Source organism: Aquarana catesbeiana, linkage group LG09, assembly GCF_042186555.1.
Source record: "Aquarana catesbeiana isolate 2022-GZ linkage group LG09, ASM4218655v1, whole genome shotgun sequence".
In the NCBI taxonomy this organism is placed as follows: Eukaryota; Metazoa; Chordata; class Amphibia; order Anura; family Ranidae; genus Aquarana; species Aquarana catesbeiana.
The window spans coordinates 182,047,094-182,073,350 of NC_133332.1; the positions used below are offsets into that span (position 1 = coordinate 182,047,094).

At 40.4% G+C, this 26,257-nt stretch overlaps 1 protein-coding gene across 3 annotated transcripts in view; it reads right to left on the reverse strand.

Moving 5' to 3' along the window:
• Nucleotides 1-26,257, reverse strand: part of STAG2 (STAG2 cohesin complex component) — a 192,241-nt gene that overhangs the window by 94,517 nt on the left and 71,467 nt on the right. For 2 of the 3 annotated variants that reach the window (XM_073599421.1, XM_073599422.1), the window contains exons 2-9: nt 16,928-17,062; nt 16,613-16,669; nt 15,879-15,957; nt 15,646-15,789; nt 7,951-8,047; nt 5,721-5,797; nt 5,434-5,638; nt 5,099-5,250 (exon numbers count right to left, since the gene is read on the reverse strand). In XM_073599421.1, the coding sequence (XP_073455522.1) occupies nt 5,099-5,250; nt 5,434-5,638; nt 5,721-5,797; nt 7,951-8,047; nt 15,646-15,789; nt 15,879-15,957; nt 16,613-16,669; nt 16,928-16,971 (855 nt within the window). In that variant the 5' untranslated portion in view covers nt 16,972-17,062. The remainder of the gene's footprint in view (nt 1-5,098; nt 5,251-5,433; nt 5,639-5,720; nt 5,798-7,950; nt 8,048-15,645; nt 15,790-15,878; nt 15,958-16,612; nt 16,670-16,927; nt 17,063-26,257) is intronic. The other variant, XM_073599424.1, reaches the window with a different exon arrangement.

Sequence of the window (26,257 nt, forward strand, 5' to 3'; positions counted from 1 at the left end):
CGGTGGAGGGGCAAAAAGAGATAGCAGGTTACATCTCTGCTGTTGCAGGGAAGCACAGCTTGTGCATTTGTTGCACAAACGCTGTGAGCTTTGGGTTACTGCTGTTCCAGAAACCCATGAAATGGCAGAAAGATTCAGCATGACCTTACCCCTATTTACACTTCACTGATCACCTGAAAGTTGAGGCTTTTTGTGCCAACTCCCTGCGGCCACCCATTACCAAAAAGCTAGAGGAGATGCAGGGATTGCAGATCTGTTAAATTTTCACTTTTACATGGGTGCACATTACTTTACGCGCTTTGATGTCAGTTTTGAGCTGCGTCATGAGGAGCAAGGGGAGAAAATTTAAACTAACAGAAAAGGACCATTAAAAAAAGCACACAAGGATAAAGTTTCCTCATTACTGAACAGAGTAAACCTCAACTCAGCTTAAGCATGCTAGGCCATCACAAAAGTGAGTTGCAGAGACAAGGACAGGAAAACCACCTCAACTCTAGACCGATAACTATAAAGAAAGCCCAGATATACTATCTGACCTGAATAACAGTCTTGTCTAAACTAGAACATAAATAGGCAAGACCCTGCCAACTGCAGGGCCGACACAGAGAGAACACCAGTGTGGATAAAGAACTGAATCTCAGCTGCTAGGCTAACTGCAGGGCTGTCCTGTAAGATATCCATATTTAGCCTCAATTCACCAGTAGTTGTAGGATTCCAGAAATTCACAGCTGTTGCAAGGAGATCATCAGTATACAATTAGGGAAACCTGTGCCTTTTTGCTGACTGGAGAAATGGCATATCTGACAAGAAATCTACCTGCAGGGGGGCGTGGCCTGGACATGGCAGAATAGAAAAGTAAAGTGCCTGAGCTCCTGTTTGCTTTTCAGCAAAACATCAAATTCTGGAGGTATACCATCCCGGAATGAGCTCCGCTTAACGGAGAAGGGTGAAAAACCTCCACAAAGCTTCTCCCCGGTTGGAGATACAACACTTCTTCCCGGGGCTGCATTCATCCATCTCCCAGACACACGTGGCAGATCATCAGAGGCCTCCCTGATGGCGGCTTACCCAGCCTCATCAGCATCGGACACCTTCTCTGACTTAGCAGATGCTTTCTGCTCCCACCCAATGGGCACTCACTCTGGGTAAACTGTCACTGCCGAGCCTGGACAACTCGGATCTGCGAGCCATCATTCAAGCACTGCCGACCAAGGCAGACATGGTGGAAGAGTGCCTCAGACTCGCACAGGAATGACCTGTAGGCAGTCTGCACTGAGGTGCACCAAATAGCTGATTGGGTTTCCACTAGGGGGGGGAGGCACGACTTCTATTGCTGCCCTAAAGAACCACGTCTCACTACTGGAAGCTGCTCAAGCCTCTCAAGCAACCCATGTGTTGGCTCTGCAGCTCCACCTGGAAGACCTGGAGGACCGGAGCCGCAAATTGTTGTTGAAAAGGCGTTCCTGAGGCTACCGGGCCTGAGCACTTACAGGACACAGTCTTGGCGATCTTCAATAGACTCCTAGACTCGGCCCTTCCAGTGAACCTGGAGATGGACAGAGTTCATACGGCTCTCGGTCCCCACTCCTCAAATCCATGACCGACCGCGGGATGTGATCTGCCGCCTCCATCGTTATACACACAAGGAACAAATCCTCCGGAAGGCCTGGGAGAGAGGCGAGGTAGACTTTGATGGGCATCAGTAAAGATCATCCCGAACCTCTCCCGGGCGACCCTCCAGCACTAAGTGCTACTCCGTCCACTCCCAGATAAGCTGCGACAGCTAGGACGCACATATAGATGGGGATTCCCCCATCTCTTACCATCTGGAAAGGCTCCTAATCTTTCATGCTCCATCACCCGGATGATCTGCCAGCCCTGTTGACCTTCTTGGACAAGACCGCCATTGCCATCCCAAACTGGTTACAGCCACATCCGCGACCTACCAGGAGAGCCGATACTGCTCCAGGGTCCATTGGTCTTCCTCCCACACTCCTCAGATCCTGAGCCTTGATCCCTGGAATGCTTTCTACATTATTGCCTGAATTATCCAGGACATTACGCTGCTGAGGTATGGCGGAGGCACAGCTTCTGTTATCTGGCCTACTGTACTGCTGATCCACTTGGAGCATGTGGATGCCAAGGGTTTCGCTCCTTAATTTTTTTTCTGGGTTAAAACCCAATCTCCTTGCCCCCTTCATAGTTTCCCCAGCAGGCTTGCCATCTGTTGCCACTGCAGGGAACTTACCTCCAAGTTAGTGGGCTGTGCGCCTCAAAATTTTTTTTTACCTCCCTTTAAGCAGCGCAATTAAACTGTTTCCAGGGCTCCTATTTGAAAAGTCAGACTGCAGCCCTTCCCTTATGTTCCTTGTTAAACTGGTTTGTGCAGATGGTCATTGGGGTGCCTTCTGGGACAATTAATACTTGCCCCTTTATTGGACAGTAGCAGTTTTCAGATATACTGATAGTTCTTTATTAATGTTTACTGTGTCATTTTCAATTATTTAGTGCCAGGGCATATTATATAATTTGTGTTGAGCAGACTAGGCTTAGCCTGGTGCCCCGGCCTTGCCTTTGGCTTTCCTGCAGTGGGGTATGGCCTACTGTGTGAGGGTGTACCTCGCGGCGGGGCGGTCAGATTTTTTGCTGCTTAAAAGTGATCTTCGTTATAGCTGCTGGAAAGCGCAGGATGCTACTTACCTACTGTTTACTACTACCCCCCCCCCCCCCCCCATTAGGCCTGTGCTCACTAGCGTGACTGAGTGTCGTAGTGAGTGCATTTGTGAATAATTAGTTCTTGAGAGTTATGCTCCTGGACCTTGATCCCTGAGCCACTACTTAGCCTACAACTAAACTTGCTTCCTCCCTTTCCTCTCCCCCTCCCCTTTTCTTGGTTGTGGCGTTTACACAAGAAACTAATTTTAAAGCGGAGTTCCACCCAAATTTTGAACAATATCTGTATGTATTCTCTTCCTTGCCTAGATGCTGACATGCCGTTTAAAAAAAATTTAAATCGCCGTAATTACCTTTTATTTTTCTATTCTTCTTTGCACTTCCTGGTTCTCCTCCCGTGGGAGTAGGCGTGTTTCTAGCCTCTCCCAGACTCCTGGGAGCTAGTCTCAGGCTTCCCAGGATGCCACTGAGCATGTGCGGGAACGAGCGGTGAATGCTGGGAGCACAGCATTCACCACATCCAGGAAATAAATGCTTGTGGGCTTCAAATGCCCACAATGAAGATGGAAACCGCCTGCAGTGAATAATAAGTTATTCTTTCCAACGAAATCTGACACAGGCGGACATACTACACACAATATGCGAGTATGTAATGCTGAGAAGAAAAGTTTGTGAATGAACTCAAAAAAAAAAGAAAACGATAAATAAGTGGACCCCCCGCTTTAAGGCGGTTTTCCCTTCCTCCAGAAGCACTTTCCCTCCAGTAGAGCTTCCTGGTGCTTTGTGGCATTGCCTACGTTGCTTAAAATGCACCCTACCATTGCCCTACCCTTAGAGTCTGTAATCCTGCATGCAAAAACCCGGCTATTTCCCATACCAATTCGCCTTTAATACCCTGTCTTGGGCAATCCCAACTTCCCCATAGGACTTAGAGGAGGCCCATTCCAAAATCTGCTTGATGCAGGTTACTTCCAAGTTTCACATTTCCTCAACTCAGACAGTTGGCCCTCTATCTCGACTGACGCAACCGGGTGGGGGATTTGCCTTAGATTTTTGGAGAGCACTTCAACTCCACCACTCCGTTCACTGGGCCCCCCCGGTAGCGTACAGAAATTCACCAACCCCATTTGAGTCTCATTGCATGGACAGCGGCACACTCCCTCGCACCCACTCCACGATGTACGCCCTACTGATCTCTCCGCCTGAAGACTTTAGGTTACCTTACCTCACTAAATGGGAAACCAACTTAGGGCAGACATTTGCCCATGATCAAGCTAGACAAATCATTCAGTTTGCCCTTAAATCTTCCGTATGCACACACATTCAGGAATGCAACTGTAAGTTGCTTACCAGATGGTATCACAATCTGTCAGTCTTAAGCTGCTTCTTTCCAGAGACCTCAGACCGATGCCGGGGAGAACGGGGGACACTCCCACACATATTTTGGGCGTGCCCAGGCTTGGAGACTTTCTGGAGGGAAGTATGCAGACTTGTGCAATAGTTTAAGGACTATCCGGTTCCAGGGGACTCTGCCTTTTTTTTGCTTCATTGTTCTGACATTCCTATTACAACCTATAGAAAGTCGGCGCTGCACCATTTACTTAACGCCACCAAAAACTGCATCGCTTTGCGATGGAAAGAATCTGACCCTCCGTCTAACAAAATATGGCTCAGAAAGGTTGAGGACATCAACAAAATTGAGGACCTAGTGCTCTTAACACAAAACAAGCACGAGGGTTATAAGAAAACATGGCTTGCATGGAATATGTTTATATGCTCGGATGAAGGTAGATCTCAGCTAGACGGCACCTCTCAACCGTCTGAAATATCCCAACCCTGGCCAGCGCGTTTTTTGTTTTTTTTTCCTCCCCCCCAACCAGACTTTTCCCTTCTCTCCTTCTCTTCTTTCTTCCTATCCTCCAATATAACAAAAACCTGGGTATTAAACCTTGTTTCTATTCAGTAGTCTTACATTAGCGAATAAAGCCATTCTATTCATTTCTGTACATTTTGTGATCTGAGGTATTATGTTACTCATGCATTTATTCTGTTTGACTACAATTTCGCTGTTCAGATTTTGATGCGATTTGTTGGTTGCCTTTGTACTCTAAATAAAGAATTTGAAAAAAGAAATCTACTTGCAGTTGTTGTGCAGAAAAATATTCCAAACAGGGAGAGAACAGCAGCACTGAAAAAATACATATCCACTACCCTGAGGTCACTAGCAAAAAACTGTGGTATGATGATTGTGGATGGGGTAAAACTGTGTTGACCATTTTTCTGTTTGCTTCCCCATGCTGTCGATTTCACCTGTTTGGCAGCAGTATAACTCAACTGTTTAACAATTCCTGTGCCCCTCAATGGAAAAGAAAAAATATAATTTAAACAAAGACTATAAGAGCAAAGGTCTACTAATAATTCTAACCTCCTTTCTCTTCTGTAGTAAAAGTTCCAGTCTGTCATTGGCTCTTTTCCCAATCATCTTGTTTCTCTCTGACTCATACTGCCTTTGTGTATTGTCCATGTTGATACTCAAGTTCAGGGCGACATTAACCAAGGCTGTCATTAGCTTCATTGCTACAAGAAGGAATTTGAATAATTAGATGAGCCTAAAAATCAAATAATCTAGGAAATATTTAAAAATAGGAATGAAGAGATACAGTGGTACTGCGTATACCATGCAAACATAGCCAACATTAACATAAATAATTTTTCCACAATCAGCAGCAGCCAACTAAAGATAAAGTAGTAAATACAAACCTGCTAATGTACTCGTATGTCGAAATGCTCGAACTTGGGAATCCGAAAGTCCAGTTAAGAGAGAGATTACAGTGTCCATCATGTACTCATCATATATGATACTGTATTGACACTGGCGCACTAAAACACCAATGAACTCACAAAAACTGTATTTAAATTTCTTCCATTGTGGACCAGCCATTGTCAAAGGGTAATCTCCACTATCCTATAAAGACAAACGTTGCGTCAACAATTACACCACAGCATTATGATGTCCAGTGCAAAGGAGTTTTTGAGAAAAACAATACCTCATCAAATTCTTCGGTCATTCTTCTGATTATTTCCGAATTTTGCATGTGACGAAACATGTCTCCAGAGACAACACCTGTTGATTAAAGATGCCAAGACAATTTAACAAACAAAAGGCTACTTAATATTTAAAAAGTTTTGCAAATGTCTGTAGTTTTGTTAATGTTGACCATAATACAGGGATTCCAGCTGTATTTAAATTAAAGTGGATGTAAACCCGATTCATGAAATTTGGCCTGGGCACTTACCTGTATTGTTTACTTATCTCTCTTCAAAAACCCTAAGTCCCAAGGCTTTCTCCTGCTCAGTTCCTCTGTTATCAGCATAACTTCTGACAGGTTCTCCGTCAACGGAGATAAAACCAGGCTGAATTTTGTGTCAGGGTGGGTGCATAGAAATAGATTAGCAGAGAGCTTGCCTATTCACAGCACAGCTCTGCATTGTTTCTTCCTTTTTCTGTCTATGTGGAGAGGGGGTGTGCGTCTTTCCTCCAATCAGCTGTCTCACAATGTATGGCAAGAATCCACACCCACAGGCAAATCAGGAAGAGAAAACTAACAGGATGTGCACTTTCTAAACAGTATATAAAGCTGAAGACAGCAGATATACATGCAAAACTTATGTAAGGAGGTTTGTTTAATCTCTGTATACCAACTGAGGCTGTTCACTTTACTGAGTATATGTGAGGTTTACATGCACTTTAACTAGCATTTCCATATATATTCTTTACTCTGTTAGGAGTCGTTCCCCCCCCCCCCCCAATTTCTTTTTAGCCAGGCACATGTGAAATAAATGCGTGGTGCGTTGAGGTAACTGAATGGCTTATGAGGGGAGGAATAACTAATGTTGTTAGAGGGATCCAAAACCACCCCATTCATTACAGCTTGAGATAATACTTTAAGGGCTTGTTAACATTTGCTTCAAAATTTGGCATTTGACACTTTTTTTTTTTAAGCGCTCTAAAAGCCAATCAAAGCATCTCCAAAGCATCCATAGAAGTCTACGACAGCACTCGCTAACCACACCTGCAGCATTTGAGGTGCATTAATTCAGAGTTAACTTTGCTTTGGAGTTATTGGAGGTTTGAGATATCCCAGGATGCACTAGGAAACCAACGAGCGAACCAGAAAGACATCAGTAGTCACTTTCAGCTCGTGTGCAGACATCACATCTGGTGTGCAGTGTGGAGCAGTAGAAAAGTAAGTGGAGTCCAGACCAGAGAGGAGCAACTAGCAGACGGCACAAATGGTGCGCAACATGGGAGCGCAATAGCAGAAGGTGAGGGGGACCGGAGAGATAGGACATGGCAGCAGAGGATCAGCAGAGCTTGGGGTTACTAATGAGTGGGGGATCAGCAGACCTAAATAATACTACTGAGTGGGGCATCAGAAAAGCTGGGGGTACTACTGAGCCAGAGATCTGCTGTACAAGGGTACTAAATGAGCTGGGCATCTCCCGAGCAGGGGGATTTACAAGGCCCCTTTAAAAACAAACAGAAAATAAACCCACGGGGCATTTACCAAGCTTTAAAGAAGCATCAAAAACACATGTTGAAGCGGTAGGCACTTTAATGTGTTTTAAAAACAAAAAACAAGTGTAAATGAGCCCTAAATGGGCTAGAAGTTAACTAGACTTTCAATGGCAATTCCCCAAGTGCGATTACAAGCACGGGTCTTGTTACATTGCATTACAAGCCAAGATGACTGAGGAGATCCTCTGGGGTGTAGATGCTGCCTGCCCAAAAACTGATCACTTACATCAACACTATTAAGAAAACCTTATGGATTCAGCACCATGTTTACACTTTCCTTAACACACCAATTATAAAGCAGAATAATATGCTTTACAAAAGTGACGTGCACTTCAATGGCTTCAGAAGTACATAACTGGTTAGGAGAAATAAAAATAAAATGGGGTTGCAAAGGATAAGAAATAAAGGCAGAAAAACTAGCCCAGTCACGTGGCCTGTCAGTCACATGACTGGCCCTGCTCTGATCTCAGAGCTCCCATTATTGCATTAGGTAGAGACAACTTTGCAAACTACTGAAAGCTTGATAAAACAGCATGCATTTCAGGGAAAAGCTGCAAAAAGCAGGTTGTGGTACTGAGCAATAATAAAAAAAAAAAAAAAAAAAGAAAAAAAGGTAGCTATAAAAGGAAAATTAAGAATGAAGTACATGTTGCAGTTGACTTAAACAGCACATTGATTTATCAGTATATACATCATACCTTTGCATCCAGAACACTGAATGAAAAAGTTTATGAGATCAAGAAGTGCAACATCTCTGTTGTGTTTATATGCTTCTATCCAGTCATCCACTACAGACTATAAAAAAAAAAAAAAAAAGAAGTTACAGCAAAGGGACAAACATATCAGATACATTAAATGCACCTTTAACCATTTCACTACCAGGGCCATTTTATTTTTTTGCCCATGTTAAAAGCCCAAGTTTAGCTAAATTTCAAAAATAAAAACAAAAAAAAACAAAACAAAAAAAAAAAAAAAAAAAAAACACAAAAAGCACATGGAACAGTATTTACATTCAATGAGAAATGTCCCTTGTGCTACTAGCTGCGGTTTTAATTGAAATCCAGCCTCTTCCCCCATAGTACCACAGCTGCGGAGAGAGAGAGCGTGTGAGCGATCAGAAGACTTTGGATACTAACTAAAAAACAGTAGCCAGCAACACAAGGGGCGCTTCTCTCAATGAAATATATATATATATATTTTTTTTTTTTTTTTTTTTGAAAAGGCACATTTTAGGCCTGGAGATTAGTTAAAACCCTTTGAAAACTTGCCATTATGCTTTCAGAAAATGTATAATGTTTATGTCACATTATTAGCGCAACTGTTCAAACATTATTTTTAGTAAACATAAAGTCACATTAACTTTAGCGCACACAAAAATCGCAATATTACTCAATTTTTTTGGTAAAATTAAAGATGTGGTTTTACTAGAAGTAAATAGCAGGCCTTTCACATACGAGGCACTTTATTGCACACAACCTAAAAGCTTCAAGACAAAAATTGTCAAGATCTTGGAAATAAAAAGATGCTCCAACATTACCCTTGGCCTTAAAAAAAATCTCCATACCGCTTTTGAAATTCTTTGCCCAAGTGCACGGTTCATTGCCTAAATTTTTGTATGGCTGTGCCTGTTGGTTAGCAGCCAATAAATGCACTGCTCATAGTTATTTTTTGTAATTCTTAATCATTCCAAATACCACATAACCATCCTTTTGTGTAACAAACTATGATTTTCTAAGGTGCATGACAGTTTTAGATGCAGCATTAAATTCATCTTTCATGTTTTTTGTATGCAATTTACATTTGTTCAATGCACCTAGTTCCCAATCTCCTGTCTTCACAAATTACAAATAAAAAAAAAAAAAAAGTACAACAGGATCAAGGTGCTGGTTAAATAAGTGTACGGCCAGCACTTGCGGGGGGTTATCGTCTCACCAAAGATTTAAGGTGGAGCCCCTTTCTTCAATTCCCAAACACAAAGAGAAAACAAATGGGAAGGGAACTGCAGGAGTTCTATAGAAGAGGAAAGAATTGGGGCAAGTAGCAGTCTCTCCTCGATTTGGTAAACTTTAATTGGAGTATCAAAAACGAAATAAACTGAACCACATAAAGCAGGCTACACACAAATACGACAATGTTGTCACTAAAAGCACACCCCCGGGTTCACAGACAAACCAAATATGCATCATCAGTCTACATCATAAATAACAATGTAGTGCAAGGATGATGCTGGGAGTCAGATTACAGTGAGCCAGGAAACACGGCTGTTAGCCGATAATCAGTCAACATCTGCACTCGCTATTTTACCAAGTTTCCACCATTTAGTGTACAGCATGGTACATATGTATCTGGAGTCTCAATGTTGAGAAAACATCAACAGCATATACCCTAGGCGGAGGTGGGTTATGGGTGGCTGTGGCTGTACAGGGTCTGCCGATAGCACCATGTACGGTGTGCATAGGCAGACGAGATTTACCAATATATGAGCAGTTTTATGCACATATGGGGATATCTTCCGTGTTTGTACAGAGCCAGTGGGCAGTAAAAGCCACTCAGTCACTCAGCTGACCCGCTGGTCCTTCCCCAAAACATAGCTCCGTGGTATCCAGCGTGAAAAAAAAAAAAAAAAAGAAGAAAAAACAAACACTCATGGAACTTGTCCCAATAGGGTCAGTAAACCTGCAGGGTGGTACTCACGTTTGTGGATACAGTGAGGGGTTTGATGGATGATAGATCACCACCATCTTGTGGACATTCAACATACTGTTAAAATTGATAACAGAAACATATATAGCTGTACTAGATTATTTAGCAAGATGATTACATGTGCATAGGTGGAGATGTAATAGTCAGATGTGAAAGTTTTTTTAGATTGTCGTGGTATCAGTTCCTATGGCATTAAAAACACCTGGAGATTTAATTCAGTATTTAACCCTTTGGGCGCCATTGTCCCTAGACAATAGATCCATTCCTTTTCGCTTTGCAAGAGGATGGAGTTTAAGTCTTTGCTTCTGCTTGATAGCTTTACGGCATAAAAACCCTTAATCTTTAGTCCCTTGGTTTGACCATTGTGGAACTTTTAAAAGGGCGTTTTGTTTTGCCCACATATTTGTAACATAGGCATTCTAGGATATATAGAGAACCCGTGTTGTATTGCAGTTAATGAATTGCTTTATAAAAAGGTAAGATCTTTGTTCATCCACATCAGTCAAAACATCTTTTCTGTCCACCAATTTGCAGAAATGGCACCTTCTGCATGGGATCATGCCTTTAAGTTAGGGAAGATCTGAAGCCAGTTGCCGGGTGTAGATTTAATTAACTCCGATCGCACCAGCTCATCCTCCAGATATTTGGCCCTCTTAGCTAACAGCAATGGTCTGGGCCCTACAATTTCTGCCAATTGGGGCAAACGAGTCAGCATGTGCCAGCGCGTCGTAAACATGGCCCCAACTCCGTCCCACTGTAGGCCACATGGGGTGAGGATTCTCACAGGGTCCGGCCATTTATCATGAGCCCGATTTCTGGTCTTGTTCAAGCTGAGCAATTCCAGTCTTGGTCTTTGGGATGCCTTCCTTCTGGACCTTCTTCCCCGAATCTTGCATATAGCTGTGCCACCTTTAACTTGTAGTCCGACTCCAAAGTACAGTTCCGGCGCATCCAGAGGAACTGTCCAGTGGGTATGCCTTTGGCAATTTCGGGCTATGGCTGTTAGCCTCCAGAAGGGTATTGGCAGCGGTTTTTTCCCTATATGTCTTGGTAATGAGCTTTTCGTTTTCAGGCCTGATCAAGAGGTCGACAAAGAAGATTTGATGTAAGTTGTGGGTAAAGTTAAGGCGTATAGTCCGGTTATTGGAGTTAATTCCCCAATGAAGTCAACCCCCCCCCCCAGAGTAATATAACATCATCTATGTATCTCAGCCATGGGAGAGCATAGCTGAGGTACATTTCAAAGCAGTATACCTCTTCCTCCTCCAACCAACCCAGGTTTAGGCATGCATAAGCAGGCGTCCAAGGGAAAACCATTGATGTGCCCCGGATCTGCCTGTAGCTGGTGCACATGAACAGAAAGCAGTTATTTTTGAGGACAAATTGCAGTAGTTCCAATAAAAACTCAAATCAGCCCCCCACTGTTGGAAAGCTCCAATCCAAAAAGTGTGCAGTCGAGGTTAGGCCCCATGTATGGGGTATGGGTAAAGATGTACACAAAAATTCTACATCAATAATGGCCAGGATGACATCTGGCGGGACGATCACATTGTCTATTTAACAAGAAGATGTCTGGTACCCTGCACATAGGAGGGTAGTTTAAAGACCATTTCTTTAAAGGAGGGCATCCAGGTAGTTCTAAAGGTCCTTTTACCACCGAAATATTCTGTCTACTGGGTGGGTTTTGGAGAGACCTATGAACTTTGGGGATGATATAGATGGTAGGTGTATTATAATCCACTCCTCTTAAATATTAAAGTTCTTTCTTTGAGATAATTCATGTGCCAGGTATAATTTGAAGTTTATTTCCTCAACAAGGGTAGGAAAGGGATTTCACCCTAGTTTTTCATACATTGATTGATCATTTAAAAAGGCAACTCCACTTTCATGGGGAAAACAAAGAGCAAAAAAAAAATAAATAATATGGTGACACAAGTCATATTATAAAAAAATGACCTTTCCTTTTCAATCTGCAGCCGCTGCAATTTTCTATAAATGCAATGCAATATGGCTACATGGAGTTCTGTACACAGAATGTGTACTGACCACTCCCCAGAAATATAATTTCCTGCTTGTGCGATTGGCGCACCAATTTTTTCAGAAGTCTGCCTAAGATACAAGTCAGATTTCAGGCATCCCCTGCAACAAAAATGTCATTTTTGGTGAGATACTTCCAATAGGAACACGTCTAAAGGGATGCAGGCCCAGCAGCTTTCATTAGTAGTGCTCTGCAGCTGCCACAGCTGACTGATACTTATGAAACCACTTCCATTAGACTCACTCAGCACAGAGGCACAGAAAGACACATGGATTTCTTCAGAATAACAAAAAGAAGGAATCTGCAACAAAGTTTGTTATAATCCGTTGCAATGTACATAGATAACCGCGGGGGATGTTTTTTTCTCAACAAAAGCGGAGTTACGCTTTAATTGTCTCATTTTTTTCCGCAACAAGTGGAGAAAATATAGCACAAAAGTGACATTACCAAGAAATGGATGTTCCCCCAAAACTGATGAAAACTGATCCAGGGGGGCTGCCAAGAGGCCAATAGCATCATTAAAGGAGCTGCAGGAATTTCTATCAAGTACTGGTTGTGCACTACATGCAACAATAATCTCAGGTATTCTTCATATGTCTGGGCTGTGGGGGTAGGGTGGCAAGACATAAGACTTTTCTTCCTAAGACCCTTTTCACATTGAGGCAGTTTTCAGACGTTTTAGTGCTAGAAATAGAGCCTGAAACCCACCTCCCATTCATTTCAGTGTGACTTTTCACACTGGGGTGGTGCGCTTGCAGGACATTGGGAAAAGTCCTGCAAGCAGCATCTTTGGGAGCCCTGCATTTATCACTCCCAAAAGCGCCCTGTCCATTGAAATGAATGGGCAGCGCTTCCAAAACGCCTGAAAAGCTATATGAAAGCGCTGCAACACTGGCGCTTTTAAGCCATTCTTTGGGGTTAAAAGCGCCCCCCCCCCCCCCCCCCCCCCCGCAACCAAAAAGCGCAGCTTAAACAACGCTAAAGCGCTGTTTTGACAACTAGTTTGACAACTTTAAATGGTCATTCCTTACTGGGTTCTCAACACAATACAAACAGATTAAAGACATTTATGAATGGCACTGGGGAATTTTAAGGAATGACAAAATACTTGGTATTATTCTACCTGAGAGACCCAAGGTCAGTTACCAGGGTGCGCCCTCACTTAAAAGCAAGATTGCACCATCCATCATCAATCCCCCAGTTAGGCCCACATTTTTCCACAACTGGACAGGTTATTACCCCTGCAAAAAGTGTTTGGTCTGCCATCACAACTCCTGTGGTCGTAAGCAACCAAGGAATTTAGCTCTAAGGTAACTGGTCAATCTTATATCATCAAGCATTTTTTTACTTGTGCCACAACCCATGTGGTATATTTACTGACTTGCCCTTACAGGAAGCAATATGTCGGCAGAACTATACGAACATTTACGGCTAGTTACTGAACATATCAATCTAATAAAACTTGGTAGTACTAAACATACAGTTCCTCGCCACTACCGACAACACCATGCACGTGACCCTACAGGGACTCAATTTATTATTATTGACAGATATAGTGCCCCATGGAGGGGTGGAGCTAGGACAAGAGGGGTATCCAGACCTTCTGGATCTATGAATTACAGACCCACCATCCACAGGGAAAGAGTGTAGAGTGGGACATTAACTCTTTTTTAAATAGAGCTTAATTGCCTACTTTTGCTCTGAGATCCCCTTTTTTATGAATTTTTCTACATATAAATCTATTTTATTATTTTATTTGTGTATATGGGCTATTTTCTAACCCACTCTATTGTTGTCAACAATGTTAGTTTTAAGTTTCTCATTTAACTCTTGGAGTAGTGTCTTGTCTACATTTGGTTTATATTTAGTTATCGGTATTTGATTTGTGACCTCAGACCTTGCTGCAGCCGCTGTTGGACTTACATCCAATAGAACACCTTGATCCTCCAAGTTGGCTTTAGTATCAATAACTTAATTATGTGCACTTTCTTCATTCTGTGGGGCGGGTGGACATGTTTTCTGTTAATGTGATTTACTCTCTGCTGATTGGCTCGGGATGGCATGTGACTGGTCCCTCTGTGTACACGGCGAGGCTTGGTTACTATGCTACCATGTTTCTCTCACCGAGTCACACGGCTGTTATCCTTAAGGAGTAGGAGTGGGGGGGAGGGCTTTGTTCACGTCTCCTATGTAAAAACTTGGAAGCGACATCACAGCGTCACTTCCGCTTTACTCGGTTGCCAATGGCAGTGATTTAAAAAAAAAAAAAAAAAAAGTATTCAGAATTGCAATTTTTGGCGATCTGAATACTTTGAAATGCCTGTCACCACCTATTACTGTCACAAGGTATGTTTACATTCCTTGTGACAGCAATAAAAGGGATCAGAAATTTTTTCTTTTTTTTTTTTTTGAGTGACAACGTAAAAAAACAAACAAAAAGAATGCGCAAGTTGCATCCGTATATGTAAACTGTGTTCAAATCTCACATGTGAGGCATCGCCGCGATCATTAAAGTGAGAGCAATAATTCTAATAATGATTCTAGCAAAAGACCTCTTCTGTTACGCTAACCTGGTAACCGTTAAATTTTTTTTAAAGCATCGACTATGGAGATTATTTACTGTAGGTACCGTAGTTTGACGCCATGCAATTCAGTGTGGGCAATTTCAAAGCGTGACATGTTGGGTATCTATTTACTCAATGTAACATCATGTGTCACATTATACAAAAAAATTGGGTAACTTTACTGTTTAGTTTTTCTTTTAATTCATGAAAACTTATTTTTTCTCAAAAAAGTGTGTTTGAAAGACCGCTGTGCAAATACCGTGTGACATAAAATATTGCAACGATCACCATGTTATACTCTAGGGCAGGGATATGCAATTAGCAGGCCTTCAGCTGTTGCAGAACTACAAGTTCCATGAGGCATAGCAAAACTGACAGCCACAGGCATAGGCATGATGGGACTTGTAGTTTTGCAACATCTGGACGTCCGCTAAGTGCATATCCATGTTCTACGGTCTCTGCTAAAAATATATATATATATATATATATATATATATATATATATATATATATATATATATATATATATATATATATATATATATATATAAAATATGTTTGGGGTTCTAAGTAATTTACTCGCACAAAATACAGACTTTAACTTGTAAGCAACAAATGTCAGAAATAAGCTTAGGCACGAAAGGGTTACAAATCATACATACCTAGGTGGCTCCATATAGTCCCACCGGCTGAGAACGGAGGGAACAAAGAACACTGGTCGCTCAGTTCTCAGTGAGCTAGTGACTGTCAGTCACCGCCTCTCTGCTCTGCACCCCTTCTCAATGGAGCACTGGGCTGTGGAAGTGGCAGGAGCGGTTGGTTCTGGCTCTCAATGGCTCACTGAGAGGCTGAGCCAGGTGCCAGTTCAGGGTGGATCCCGACCATATGGTCATGATCTTTAACCAGCCTGGACAGACTCGGACGTCAGCCGACAGCTGGCTTCAGTCCGCTGTTGGCCTAAAACGGGTCACGGAAGAGCAGAACTGCACACCTGTGATCCACAGAAGTACAGCCAACCAGCTTTGACTGTCCCAGACTTTTTTTTGCACAACACATTTAAAATTCAAACGTCTGCTAAACTGTATTACCTGCATTGCACTTTTGCCCATCTTCACCACTTCAAAGAGCATCATGTTCTCTACTCCATTTTGTTGGTGATGACCATTCATCCAATTGGGGCCACCAGGTCTCAAAGAACCTTTTCCCTTCTCTGTGGCATTTTTTTTTCCTTTCTATAAGCGGAAGTAAATAGAATAATTCATGATGTGTCTTATGTCTTTTAAAATATTTTAGCTAATCAAAATGACAAAGCAGAACATACCTTTCCTTTGCCTTGTTTTGGGATTTTACTTTCAGTGTCATCAAAGTCTGTGTCAGATGAGAAATGGGTTTCTGGGTCCCTGTATGATGATGAAAAGGCAACTTGATAATTAAAATATAAAAGACATCACTTAAACATACGAAAGATACTCAGTCCCCTTCTTGTTTATATGGTTAGCATTTGCTCCTCTCCATACCACATAAGCTACCTGCTGATTCTCCCCATCTCCAGTTATTGCATGCTGTAATGTGGCCCCCAAAAAGGATGAACAGTAGCATCTTTTCTAGGCAAGACCAAGTTATTTTCACACTAGCATGTAAACCAAATACCACCTGACATAGCCTGCACATTATGCATAGGACTCTAGTCTGTTTGCTGCATATTAGATATGCCTCTCACTGCCCAGCTGCACCTAAAAGCCATCTAAATCACTCTCCACAGCTCACCAATGCTCAGTTTCTCGTTTGAATATTTAGCAGTCACAGTATATGCATATAATTAATTCTTTACCAGCAAAACAATACAGCTGCCTTGACTACCAAAAGTCTACCCACACACTGTGTGGTAAAATGTGTCTTTGGAGGTTCAGTTTTGGAAGGCATGCGCACAACATAAAAGGGAGATTTCACTCCTGCGCAATTTATTCTCTTTTAAGGTCGACTTCCATGGTAGACCCATAATGCATTTTTTTTTTTTTTTTTAATTTTTTTGTTATAGTATATAAGAGAACAAACCTGGGTGGTGCATTGCAGGAAAGTGGGCCCATGTCATGAATGGAAGGATCCAGAGGCCTTTTAAAGAAGCATTACAATGTGTTAATTTGATCTGATCAAATTTCTCAGTAAATTAGTTAGAAGGTGAATACAGCATACACAACAGTACAAAAAGTTTAAAGAGTATTTCCAGTTAAAATTTGAATCTTCCCACACATTTCTGATCTTAAGTGTTCTACCTATCCCAAAAAAAATAAAATAATCATGAATAGGCAGACGGCGCTCTTGTAGGAGCAGCTTCTGACTTTAGTCACAAGTAGATATATAAAGACTTACTGGAGGAGACTGAAGTCTGTTTGGATTTCTGGTGCAGCTATCATTTCTTTATCATCTTCTGGAAAACCAACACCCTTGGAATATTTGGTTCATAGACCTCTTCTGAATTGTGATAACCAGCCGTAACTGTAAAATCTACAGACAAACCGATAACATTTTAGTTATGAGCGAAACCCTATATAGTCAAAATAAACCAATTTTCACGAACATGCACAAAAAAAAATATATATAAAATAAAGAGAACTACAAATCCAATTTTTCAGAATATAAATCACTTCCATTATGCTTAAGACGATGGTTATAAAAAACAAAACATCTGTCCTGTTTTTGGTAGATTACATCACAAATTTAGAATATGCATTTTTTTTTTCAGATGTCAGACAATTTAGATGAAAAATGTGATATGGTAGGGCCAATGTTTATGCTGAAACCAAAATTTAGAAGCTAATTTTTCGCAAGCCAAGTCAAGTTTCTTTTTGGGGCTCGACTCCACCAACAAGGAAAGATGGAAATAAAAATTTAAAAAAATATTTTATAAATGATATTGGCTGGATTTGTGCTACACAGATATCTAAAAATGTCACAATTGTAAGGTACTATGCACAAACCAGATTTCCGCTATAAGTAAAAAGCAATGCTACCAACACCACAAACTATAAATACTCCATTATGGTTCACAAGAAATGCTTAAAGAGGAATTAAACTTCCTCTGCAGACATTTACCTATAGGTAAGCCTACAATAAGGCGTACCTAGGGGTAGTGTAAATATCTCCTAAACGTACAGTTTAGGAGATATTTACATTGCATGAAGCCATTGATATCGCTGGTGCATGAGCTCTGAAGGAATGGTCACGGGTGTTGTTCCTTTCAAGCCCTGTGCCGCGAACCGCGGCTCCCATGCGCGGGAATGACGTCTTAATGGCTCCGGCCACTCAACGCCAGAGCCCGCGAATCTGGAAGAAACTCAGGGGAATGTGTCAGCCATCTCAGGGGCTTCATTCTAAAGGCAAATATTTTATAATGAGCTAGTATGCGATGCATACTAGCTCATTATGCCTTTGCTTCCCAGGTTTTTATTTTTTTATAAAAGTTTTTTCTTTTATAGAACCTCTTTAAATGAGAGCTTCAGTAATCATCCTAAAGCAGAGTTCCACCCAGAAATGGAACTTCCAGTGATCGGATTCCTCCCCTCCTCCTCCACATTTGGCACCTTTCAGGGGGAGGGAGGAGCAGATACCTGTCAAATCCAGGTATCTGCTCCCGCTTGCGGGCATAGATCGGCGCACTTTGCAGGCAAACTAGGCGATGTCCAGCGATTCTCCTCTGACTGTCCTATAAGGCTGCATGACTCCTGACCCTCTGTCTGGCCAGTGAAGATTGGCCCTGTACCAATAACATGCATCCTCCCAAAATAAAAAAAATTACAACTTCAAAAAACTCGCCATGCCTCTTACTAAATACCTTGAACGGTCTACTTTACAAAAAAGGGGCATTTGTACTGTCCTGGCATTTCAGGGCCTGAAGAAACGATAGTCTCAATACATCAGGATCGATCAATGTTCAATGACATGTAGCATTGCTTGTAGACTAACTTTCACATAGACTAAATAACAATAACCAAAGATATGTATACATTTTGGCCTAAATGAATGAAAAAAAAAAAAAAAAATAATAAAAAGGGCCCCAAAATGTTTTGCTTTTTTTTTTTTTCGCTTATATTGCAAAAAACAAAAACAAAACAAAACAAACAAACACAGTGCTGAATAAATACCACCAAATGAGAGCTTGATGTGTGTGGGGAAAAAAAGGACATACATTTTGTTTAGGCACAGTGTAGCATGACTGAGTAAAATTCCAAGAGTGAGAACACTGAAAGCTGGTTTGGGCAGGGAGGGGGTAAAAGTGTCCTAAGGAAAGGAGTATTATATATATATATATATATATATATATATATATATATATATATATATATATATATATATATATATTTATATATTACATACACACACACACACACACACACACACACGCGAATACCAATAGAAATAGAAGTGTTAATTTATTTTTATCAAATGCCAAAATGGAAAGGAAATCAATATTTGGTACGACCACCATTTGCCTTCAAATAAGTATCAACTCTTCTAGGTACACTTCAGTTTTTGAAGGAACACAACAGGTGGATTGTTCCAAACGTCTTGGAGAACTAAAGACAGATCTGTGGATGTAGGCTGCCTCAAATCCTTCTGTCTCTTCATGTAATTCCAGACAGGCTCGAAACCACCTTGTGTTTCGTTTAGGGATGCAACTAACGATTATTTTCATAATCGATTAGTTGGCCGATTATTGTTTTGATAATCGGATAACCACCTTAAAAAAAGTGTGGTGTATAATTTAGTTAATATGTAAAGAAAAAAAAAAAAAAAAAAGCAATTTATTCTTAAATATGTACTGTATATGCAGTGCTAAATATAAATAACTATAGTGTTAGGAAGCAAAATATCTAATCCACTCTGAGAATAACAGACAGAAGAGATATACTGTATTTACCATTAGAGGTGAATCTGGTAAATATTAGACTCGGAAATTACATTTTTTTATTTAAAGAAAAAAAAAAAAAATACAATTTAAGATTGTTTTGCTGATTTTCAGACAGATCTGTAATATATTATGCAGGACAGACTCCCTTGTCATATATAGGCAAGTGGCTTTTAAAAAAATTCCCTGCGCCTGTGGTCACTTATGCTGGTCATACAAAAACAATGTCTTCCTCCAAAAAAAAAAAAGAAAAAAGAAAATGTATTCTAAGAACGTTTGTTCGATTTTCTTATCGTTAGTGGTATCAAATCGACATTAGTTTTCGACTACAGTGACAGGAAAATTTAAAGGAGCAGAATAGAAAACTTCTTGGTGAAAGGGATTTTCAGACAGTGTATGTGGTGTTCGTTGAGAAATTAAATTAATTTTAAAACTGAATGATATTCTATCATTCAGCAAATGTATAAAGATTTTTCGTATGAATATTCTCATCCAAAAAATCGATATGCGTATGGCCATCATAAGGCTCGCTTCACAGATATGCAGTTTGCTTTTGATCCGTTTCTACAGTGCTTTTTGATGCGGTATGTGTTTTGCATTTCTTATGCTTTTTTTGGCCAAATTGTTGTTGCGCAGATTTAAAAAAATACGCAAATTGAGGCAAAAAACGCACTACATGCTTTCCTGCAGCTTCTCCATTAAAGTCTATTGAATCAAACAATCAAAAAAAGCTAAATTTTGCCTTGAAAAAAGTCACTGACCCTTTCCAAATATGCAGCGGCTGAAAAAAAAGCATATATGTGAACCTGTCCCATAGGAAACCGTGTTAAATGAACTGTGGTGTGTTTCTGCAAAAAGCATCATAAAACGCATAAAATGGAGCTTAGTTTTGTAGCATGAGGCTGTATTTGTGTGCTGCACTGTATTTCCGGATATGTAAACAAATCATACATTCTGTACGCAGGCCAACTAATTGGCTGAACAATTGATCGATTATAAATAGGGTTGTCCCGATACCAATTTTAAGACAGAGTACAAGTATCAATACTTCTCAAATGCTCGATAACGGGCATGAAAATAATTAACTATTCGATTATGAAAATAGTTGACAACCATTTTCATAATCGATTAGTTGTCAAACGATTAGTTGCCTCGGCCCTAGTCTTGTTACTGTGCTTAGTCTTGGCTTGGTGTATGACCTGAGACATAAATGGTCTTCCACAACCTCACCTTAGGAACAGAATTAGGCTGTTCCTTTAAGCCTCCTGCACATCTGTTTCAGTTGTTGTGTTTCAACCTACATATGAAATTGATGATCATTGGCAGCTGCTTGGTATAACTGTTTAACTGTTTAATCCAGGGCTCGACAAACCCCAGGCACCAGATTGCCATGGTGACAAAAAATGTTGTGCTGCCGCCTGAATGCCACACACGTCTGCTTACCTCCACCTTCTTGTTGCTGGCCCGGAAGCAAGATGGATAAAAATAAGTTTTACATTTTTTTTTTTTTTAAATGATTTTTATTTAAATCTGATTTTTTTTTATTTTTTATCAAATTTATTTTTATAAAATGCTTTTGGAGTAAAAATCTATCTAAAAAAAATATTTTTTCTATTTAAGATACAGTAATAATCTAGTTTATTCAGCATGAAATTGAGCTTAGTTATGTGGCATGAGGCTGTATATTCTGCAATATTTAAATTTTTGGTAAACTCATTCAATGAATCCAAGCTCTGCATTGATGCATTCACACAATTTCACAGTAACCATGAGATAAAACAAAGTTTAGGAACATTCCTTTATCCCCTGATATATCGCTGCTTTACTAACCTGACAGATTATTATTCTAAATCAGAAAGAGCACCTGTCATTTCAGATCCGTCATGGCAGAGCCTGTTAGAGGCCATCCACTCACCTGCTGCAGCCACGTCCCCCACCTTCTTGTGTCACTGCCGCATCACCAGCCGTCCCATTAAAGTCAATGGGACTGTCGGTGAGTCAACAGCGGGTCAGAGGAGGAGCAGCTGCGGGACAGAGATGACAGTTGCTCTTTAAAAATTAGGATTTCAAAATCGAGTTAATTTAAAGCAAGCCTTTTTTTTACTAGTGATTTAAATCAACTTAATTTAAAATCAAATCCACCCTGCCTGGAAGTGACGTCACTTCTGGGTCCCCGTTGACAGTTTCTCCCGGTCATCAAGGCCAGGAAACAACGTAATACAGTGCAATGTGCATTGCATTATATTCAGTGGAGCACATAGGAGACATGCAGAATCTTTTAGACCCTGCATGTCTTATAAAAAAAAAAAAAAAAAAGAAAAAAAACACAACATCACATAGGGGTTTTAAAACAATTCAGTTTTGGACTCAAGCACATAAACCCACCCCCACTACATAAACACACGTGGTGGGCTGCCTTTAACCAGTTCCCGACTGGCTCCTGTACATTTACGTCGGCAGAATGGCACGGCTGCTCAAAGTAACGTACCCGTACGTTACTTTGAATTTGCCGGCGTGTGCACGCTCGCACCTGCCGCGAGCTCCGTGAGTAGGGTCGCGGGTCCCGTGGTCTCGATCACCGCAGGGATACCCGCGATCGCCTCACGGAGAGGATGAACGGGGAGATGCTGATGTAAACAGCATCTCTCCATTCGTTCTGCCTAGTGACAGTGTCACTGGATCTCTGCTCCCGGTCATCAGAGCAGAGATTAGTGTAGTGACACACACAGCCCCTCCTCCCTATAGTTAGAAAACACTCCCTAGTACTGATTTAACCCCTGCCCGCCCCCTAGTGGTTAACCCCTTCACTGCCAGTGTCATTTATACAGGAATCAATGCATTTTTATAGCACTGATTGCTGTATAAATGACAATGGTCCCAAAAATGTGTCAAAAATGTCCGACATGTCCGCCATAACGTCGCAGTCACAATAAAAAAAATAAAAAAAAAAAAAAAAAAACCACGCTGATCGCCGCCATTACTAGTTTAAAAAAATAAATAAAAATGCCATAAAACTATCCCCTATTTGTAAACGCTATAACTTTTGCGCAAACAAATCAATAAACGCTTTTTGCAATTTTTTTTTTACCAAAAATATGTAGAAGAATACCTATCGGCCTAAACTGAGGGAAAAATTTATATATTATATTATATTATATATATATATATATTTATTTATTTTTTTGGGGTTATATATTAACCGCTTCAATACCGGGCCAATTCTGACACTTTGCTCCTACATGTAAAAATCATTTTTTTGCTAGAAAATTACACAGAACCCCCAAACATTATATATGTTTTTTTAGCAAAGACCCTAGAGAATACAATGGCGGTTGTTGCAACTTTTTATCTCACACAGTATTTGCGCAGGAATTTTTCGAACGCGTTTTTTTGGGGGAAAAAACTGTTTTGTGTTTAAAGAAAAAACAAAACAGTAAAGTTAGCCCAAAGTTTTTGCATTTTGTGAAAGATGAAGTTACGCCGAGTAAATAGATACCTAACATGTCACGCTTCAAAATTGCACACGCTCGTGGAATGGCGCCAATGTTCGGTACTTAAAAATCCCCATAGGCGACGCTTGAAATTGTTTTACTGGTTACATGTTTTGAGTTACAGAGGAGGTCTAGGGCCAAAATTATTGCTCTCGCTCCAACGTTCGCGGCGATACCTCACATGTATGGTTTGAACACCATTTTCATATGTGGGCGGGACTTACGTATGTGTTCGCTTCTGCGTGCGAGCACACGGGGACAGTGGCGCTTTAAAAAAAATTTTTTTTTTTTTTTATTGTTAATTATATTTTATTTTTTTTTATTTTGACACTTTTTTGAAAAAAAAAAAATTGATCACTTTTATTCCTATTACAAGGAATGTAAGCATCCCTTGTAATAGCAATATGACATGTCAGGTGCTCTTAATAGTGAGATATGGGGTCAATAAGACCCCATATCTCACCACTAGGCTGGGAAGCCTGAAATAAAAAAAAAAAATAAAACGATCGCCGCTTCCCAGCCGAAGCGGCGCCGTTTTTTTGAATGGAGAGGCCGGGCGTGACGTCATAACATCGCGCCCGGCCTCCGACGATCATAGAGACTCCGGGGACCACCTGGTCCGCCGGAAATCTCACCGATCTACATCCGGCGCCGGCGGATCTATTCTCCGCCTCACCGATCGTAACGGTGAGTCGGAGCAAGCACCGGAGGGCGACGGGAGGGGGGGGCGTCCCCTATCGCCTCCCATAGGAACGATCAAGCGGCGGAACGGCCACTATGATCGTTCCTATGATGTAGAGATTCGCTGGCTGAAACCGGCGATATCTGAATGATGTCTGTAACTACAGGCATCATTCAGATATACCTGCTCAAAGCCCAGGACGTCATATGACGTCCGTGGTATTGAAGTGGTTAAATTATAGCAAAATGTAAAAAATAATGCGTTTTTTTCAAAATTGTCGCTCTTATTTTGTTTATAGCGCAAAAAAAAAAAAAAATCGCAGAGATGATCAAATACCACCAAAAGAAAGCTCTATTTGTGGGGAAAAAAGGACGTCAATTTTGTTTCGGAGCCACGTCGCACAACCGCGCAATTGTCAGTTAAAGCGACGCAGTGCCGAATCGCAAAAAGTGCTCTGGTCAGGAAGGGGGCAGGTCCTTCCGGGGCTGAAGTGGTTAAACATGGACTGCGATACATGTTACATATCGCCGCACAACGAGAGCAATAGTTCTAGCACCAGACTTCCTTTGTAAACTGATTATCTATAGGGGGCTTTTAAAGGGTCACCTATGGAAAATATAGGGTACTGAAATTTGTTGCCATTTCACAGACGCACTCAAATTTGGGGTTTGGCATGTTGGGTATCTATTCAATTGGTGCATCCTGGGCTTTTATATTTTACCAAAAAATTGGGTAATATATTGCACTTTTGTGCCCCTTAAAATTAACTTTTATTGTATTTTTTACAGAAATGTTGTGTTTCCTAGATCTTTGCGGTAATATTATGTTGTGCAAAAAACTGCCCTGGCTGTGAAAGGGTTAAAGGAGAAGTTATCCTTCGGGAACATGTTACACACATTTAAAAAAAAAAAAAAAAAAAAAAAAATGGCTCCCAACTTTTAGCTGGCTCCTAGATTCAAAGCAAATTTGTCAAGCCCTGGGTTACTCATATACTCCCTGACTTTGTTGTGCAAGGGTAAGGCTGGCCATACAATATACAATTTTCTGATTCAATTTCCTTTGTATGTTCATGTTTGACCTCATATTATATAGTTTTGGTAAATCTAAAGTAAAGGAAAGCTGTACAAGAAAATTGTAAAATGTATGGCCAGCGTATTGATGCTTGTTTGAAGCCAAAAAAAAAGGTTAGTCACACCAAATATTGATTGGATTTAGAATTTTTTTTCTTTTGTTCACCCACTGTGCATTTTGTAAATTACTAAAAAGTATTAAAATAGTGTTCTTACTTTGCAAAATTTTTTAGCCATGTGTGAAAAATGCTGTAAAGTAATACACTACAATTCATCTCCATGGGCTAATTTTACAGTTTGTGGATGTGCCAAAGTAAAGTGGTGGATTTAAAAAAAAAAAAAAAAAAAAAAAAAAAAAAATAGAAAAAAAAAAATTCTACTATTCATCCTAAATAAAAATGACTATCCATAAACATATGATACAGCTGTGCACCAGTCATGCCCTTGATAGTATTATACAACCATACTTCAAGATCACAAGGTGGAGCTCTAGCCCAAGGCAAAAATCAAGCAAACTGCAGACAGGTCAACCAGAGGTTGACCCAGTTATTTATCTTCCAACATTCTTTGTATTGCAAACTACACTGCAAAAACAGTGTACAAAATTAAAATATTTGGTCAATAAGCTAAAATACATTAGGTCCAATTCCGAGTTTATAAACATTTTAACATCAGCAAGCAAGTCAGTACTATTCTAACAAGGATAACGGGGGGGGGGGGGGATTTAGAGAGAGTATAAAAAAAAAAAAAAAGCAAGAAAGACCAAATTATTCATATGTTAAAAACTCAACTCAAGCTAAAATGCACACGAACATAGACCAAAATCGCATTTTTAATTTACCTCAGATTCACTCTGAAGATATTTTAAATTGCAATACACGTTTTGACCATAGAGGGTGTTGTGCCATTGGTTAAAGTCTTTCTTGAAGCTTCAAGAACTCCAGCAAGCAGTATTTGCTTCTAAACTGACTTCAAATAACCTAACCATAATGCAATAACAGAAAAACCTTCCTAAGGGAAAACAGTACTAATCGAGTTATCATGGCTTTAATAATAAGCATGGAAGAATGCAAACCCTCTAAAAATAACTTGGCTATCATGCCCCTAATGCTACAAAAGTCAAAAGAAGCCTATTGAACATTTCCAAATCTCCTATTTATGCAGAGGCACAGACTGGATGTTCAGGCAAAGGTACTGAATAGTATGTATTAATCACAGGTACTTACATAGCGTCGTCAATTTATGCAGTGCTTGACATATTTACTATACATACACATATAAATAATTACTTCCGTGCTGCCACTAAGAGGTGAATTTCCATCAATGTTCCAATGTTTATCAATGAAATGCAAACCAAGCTGCTGTGAACACCTTACATGTGTTTCCACATCAAACACAAATAACATAAAAGTATATAGTGCCTCACTGCTCAGTATGTGTGGAAAATCATAAAATAGCATATACAAAATTATTTTACAAACCTGTGATATACACGATACACATCACGTATATATCAGATTTGTAAAAATTATTTTGTATATACTAGCATTA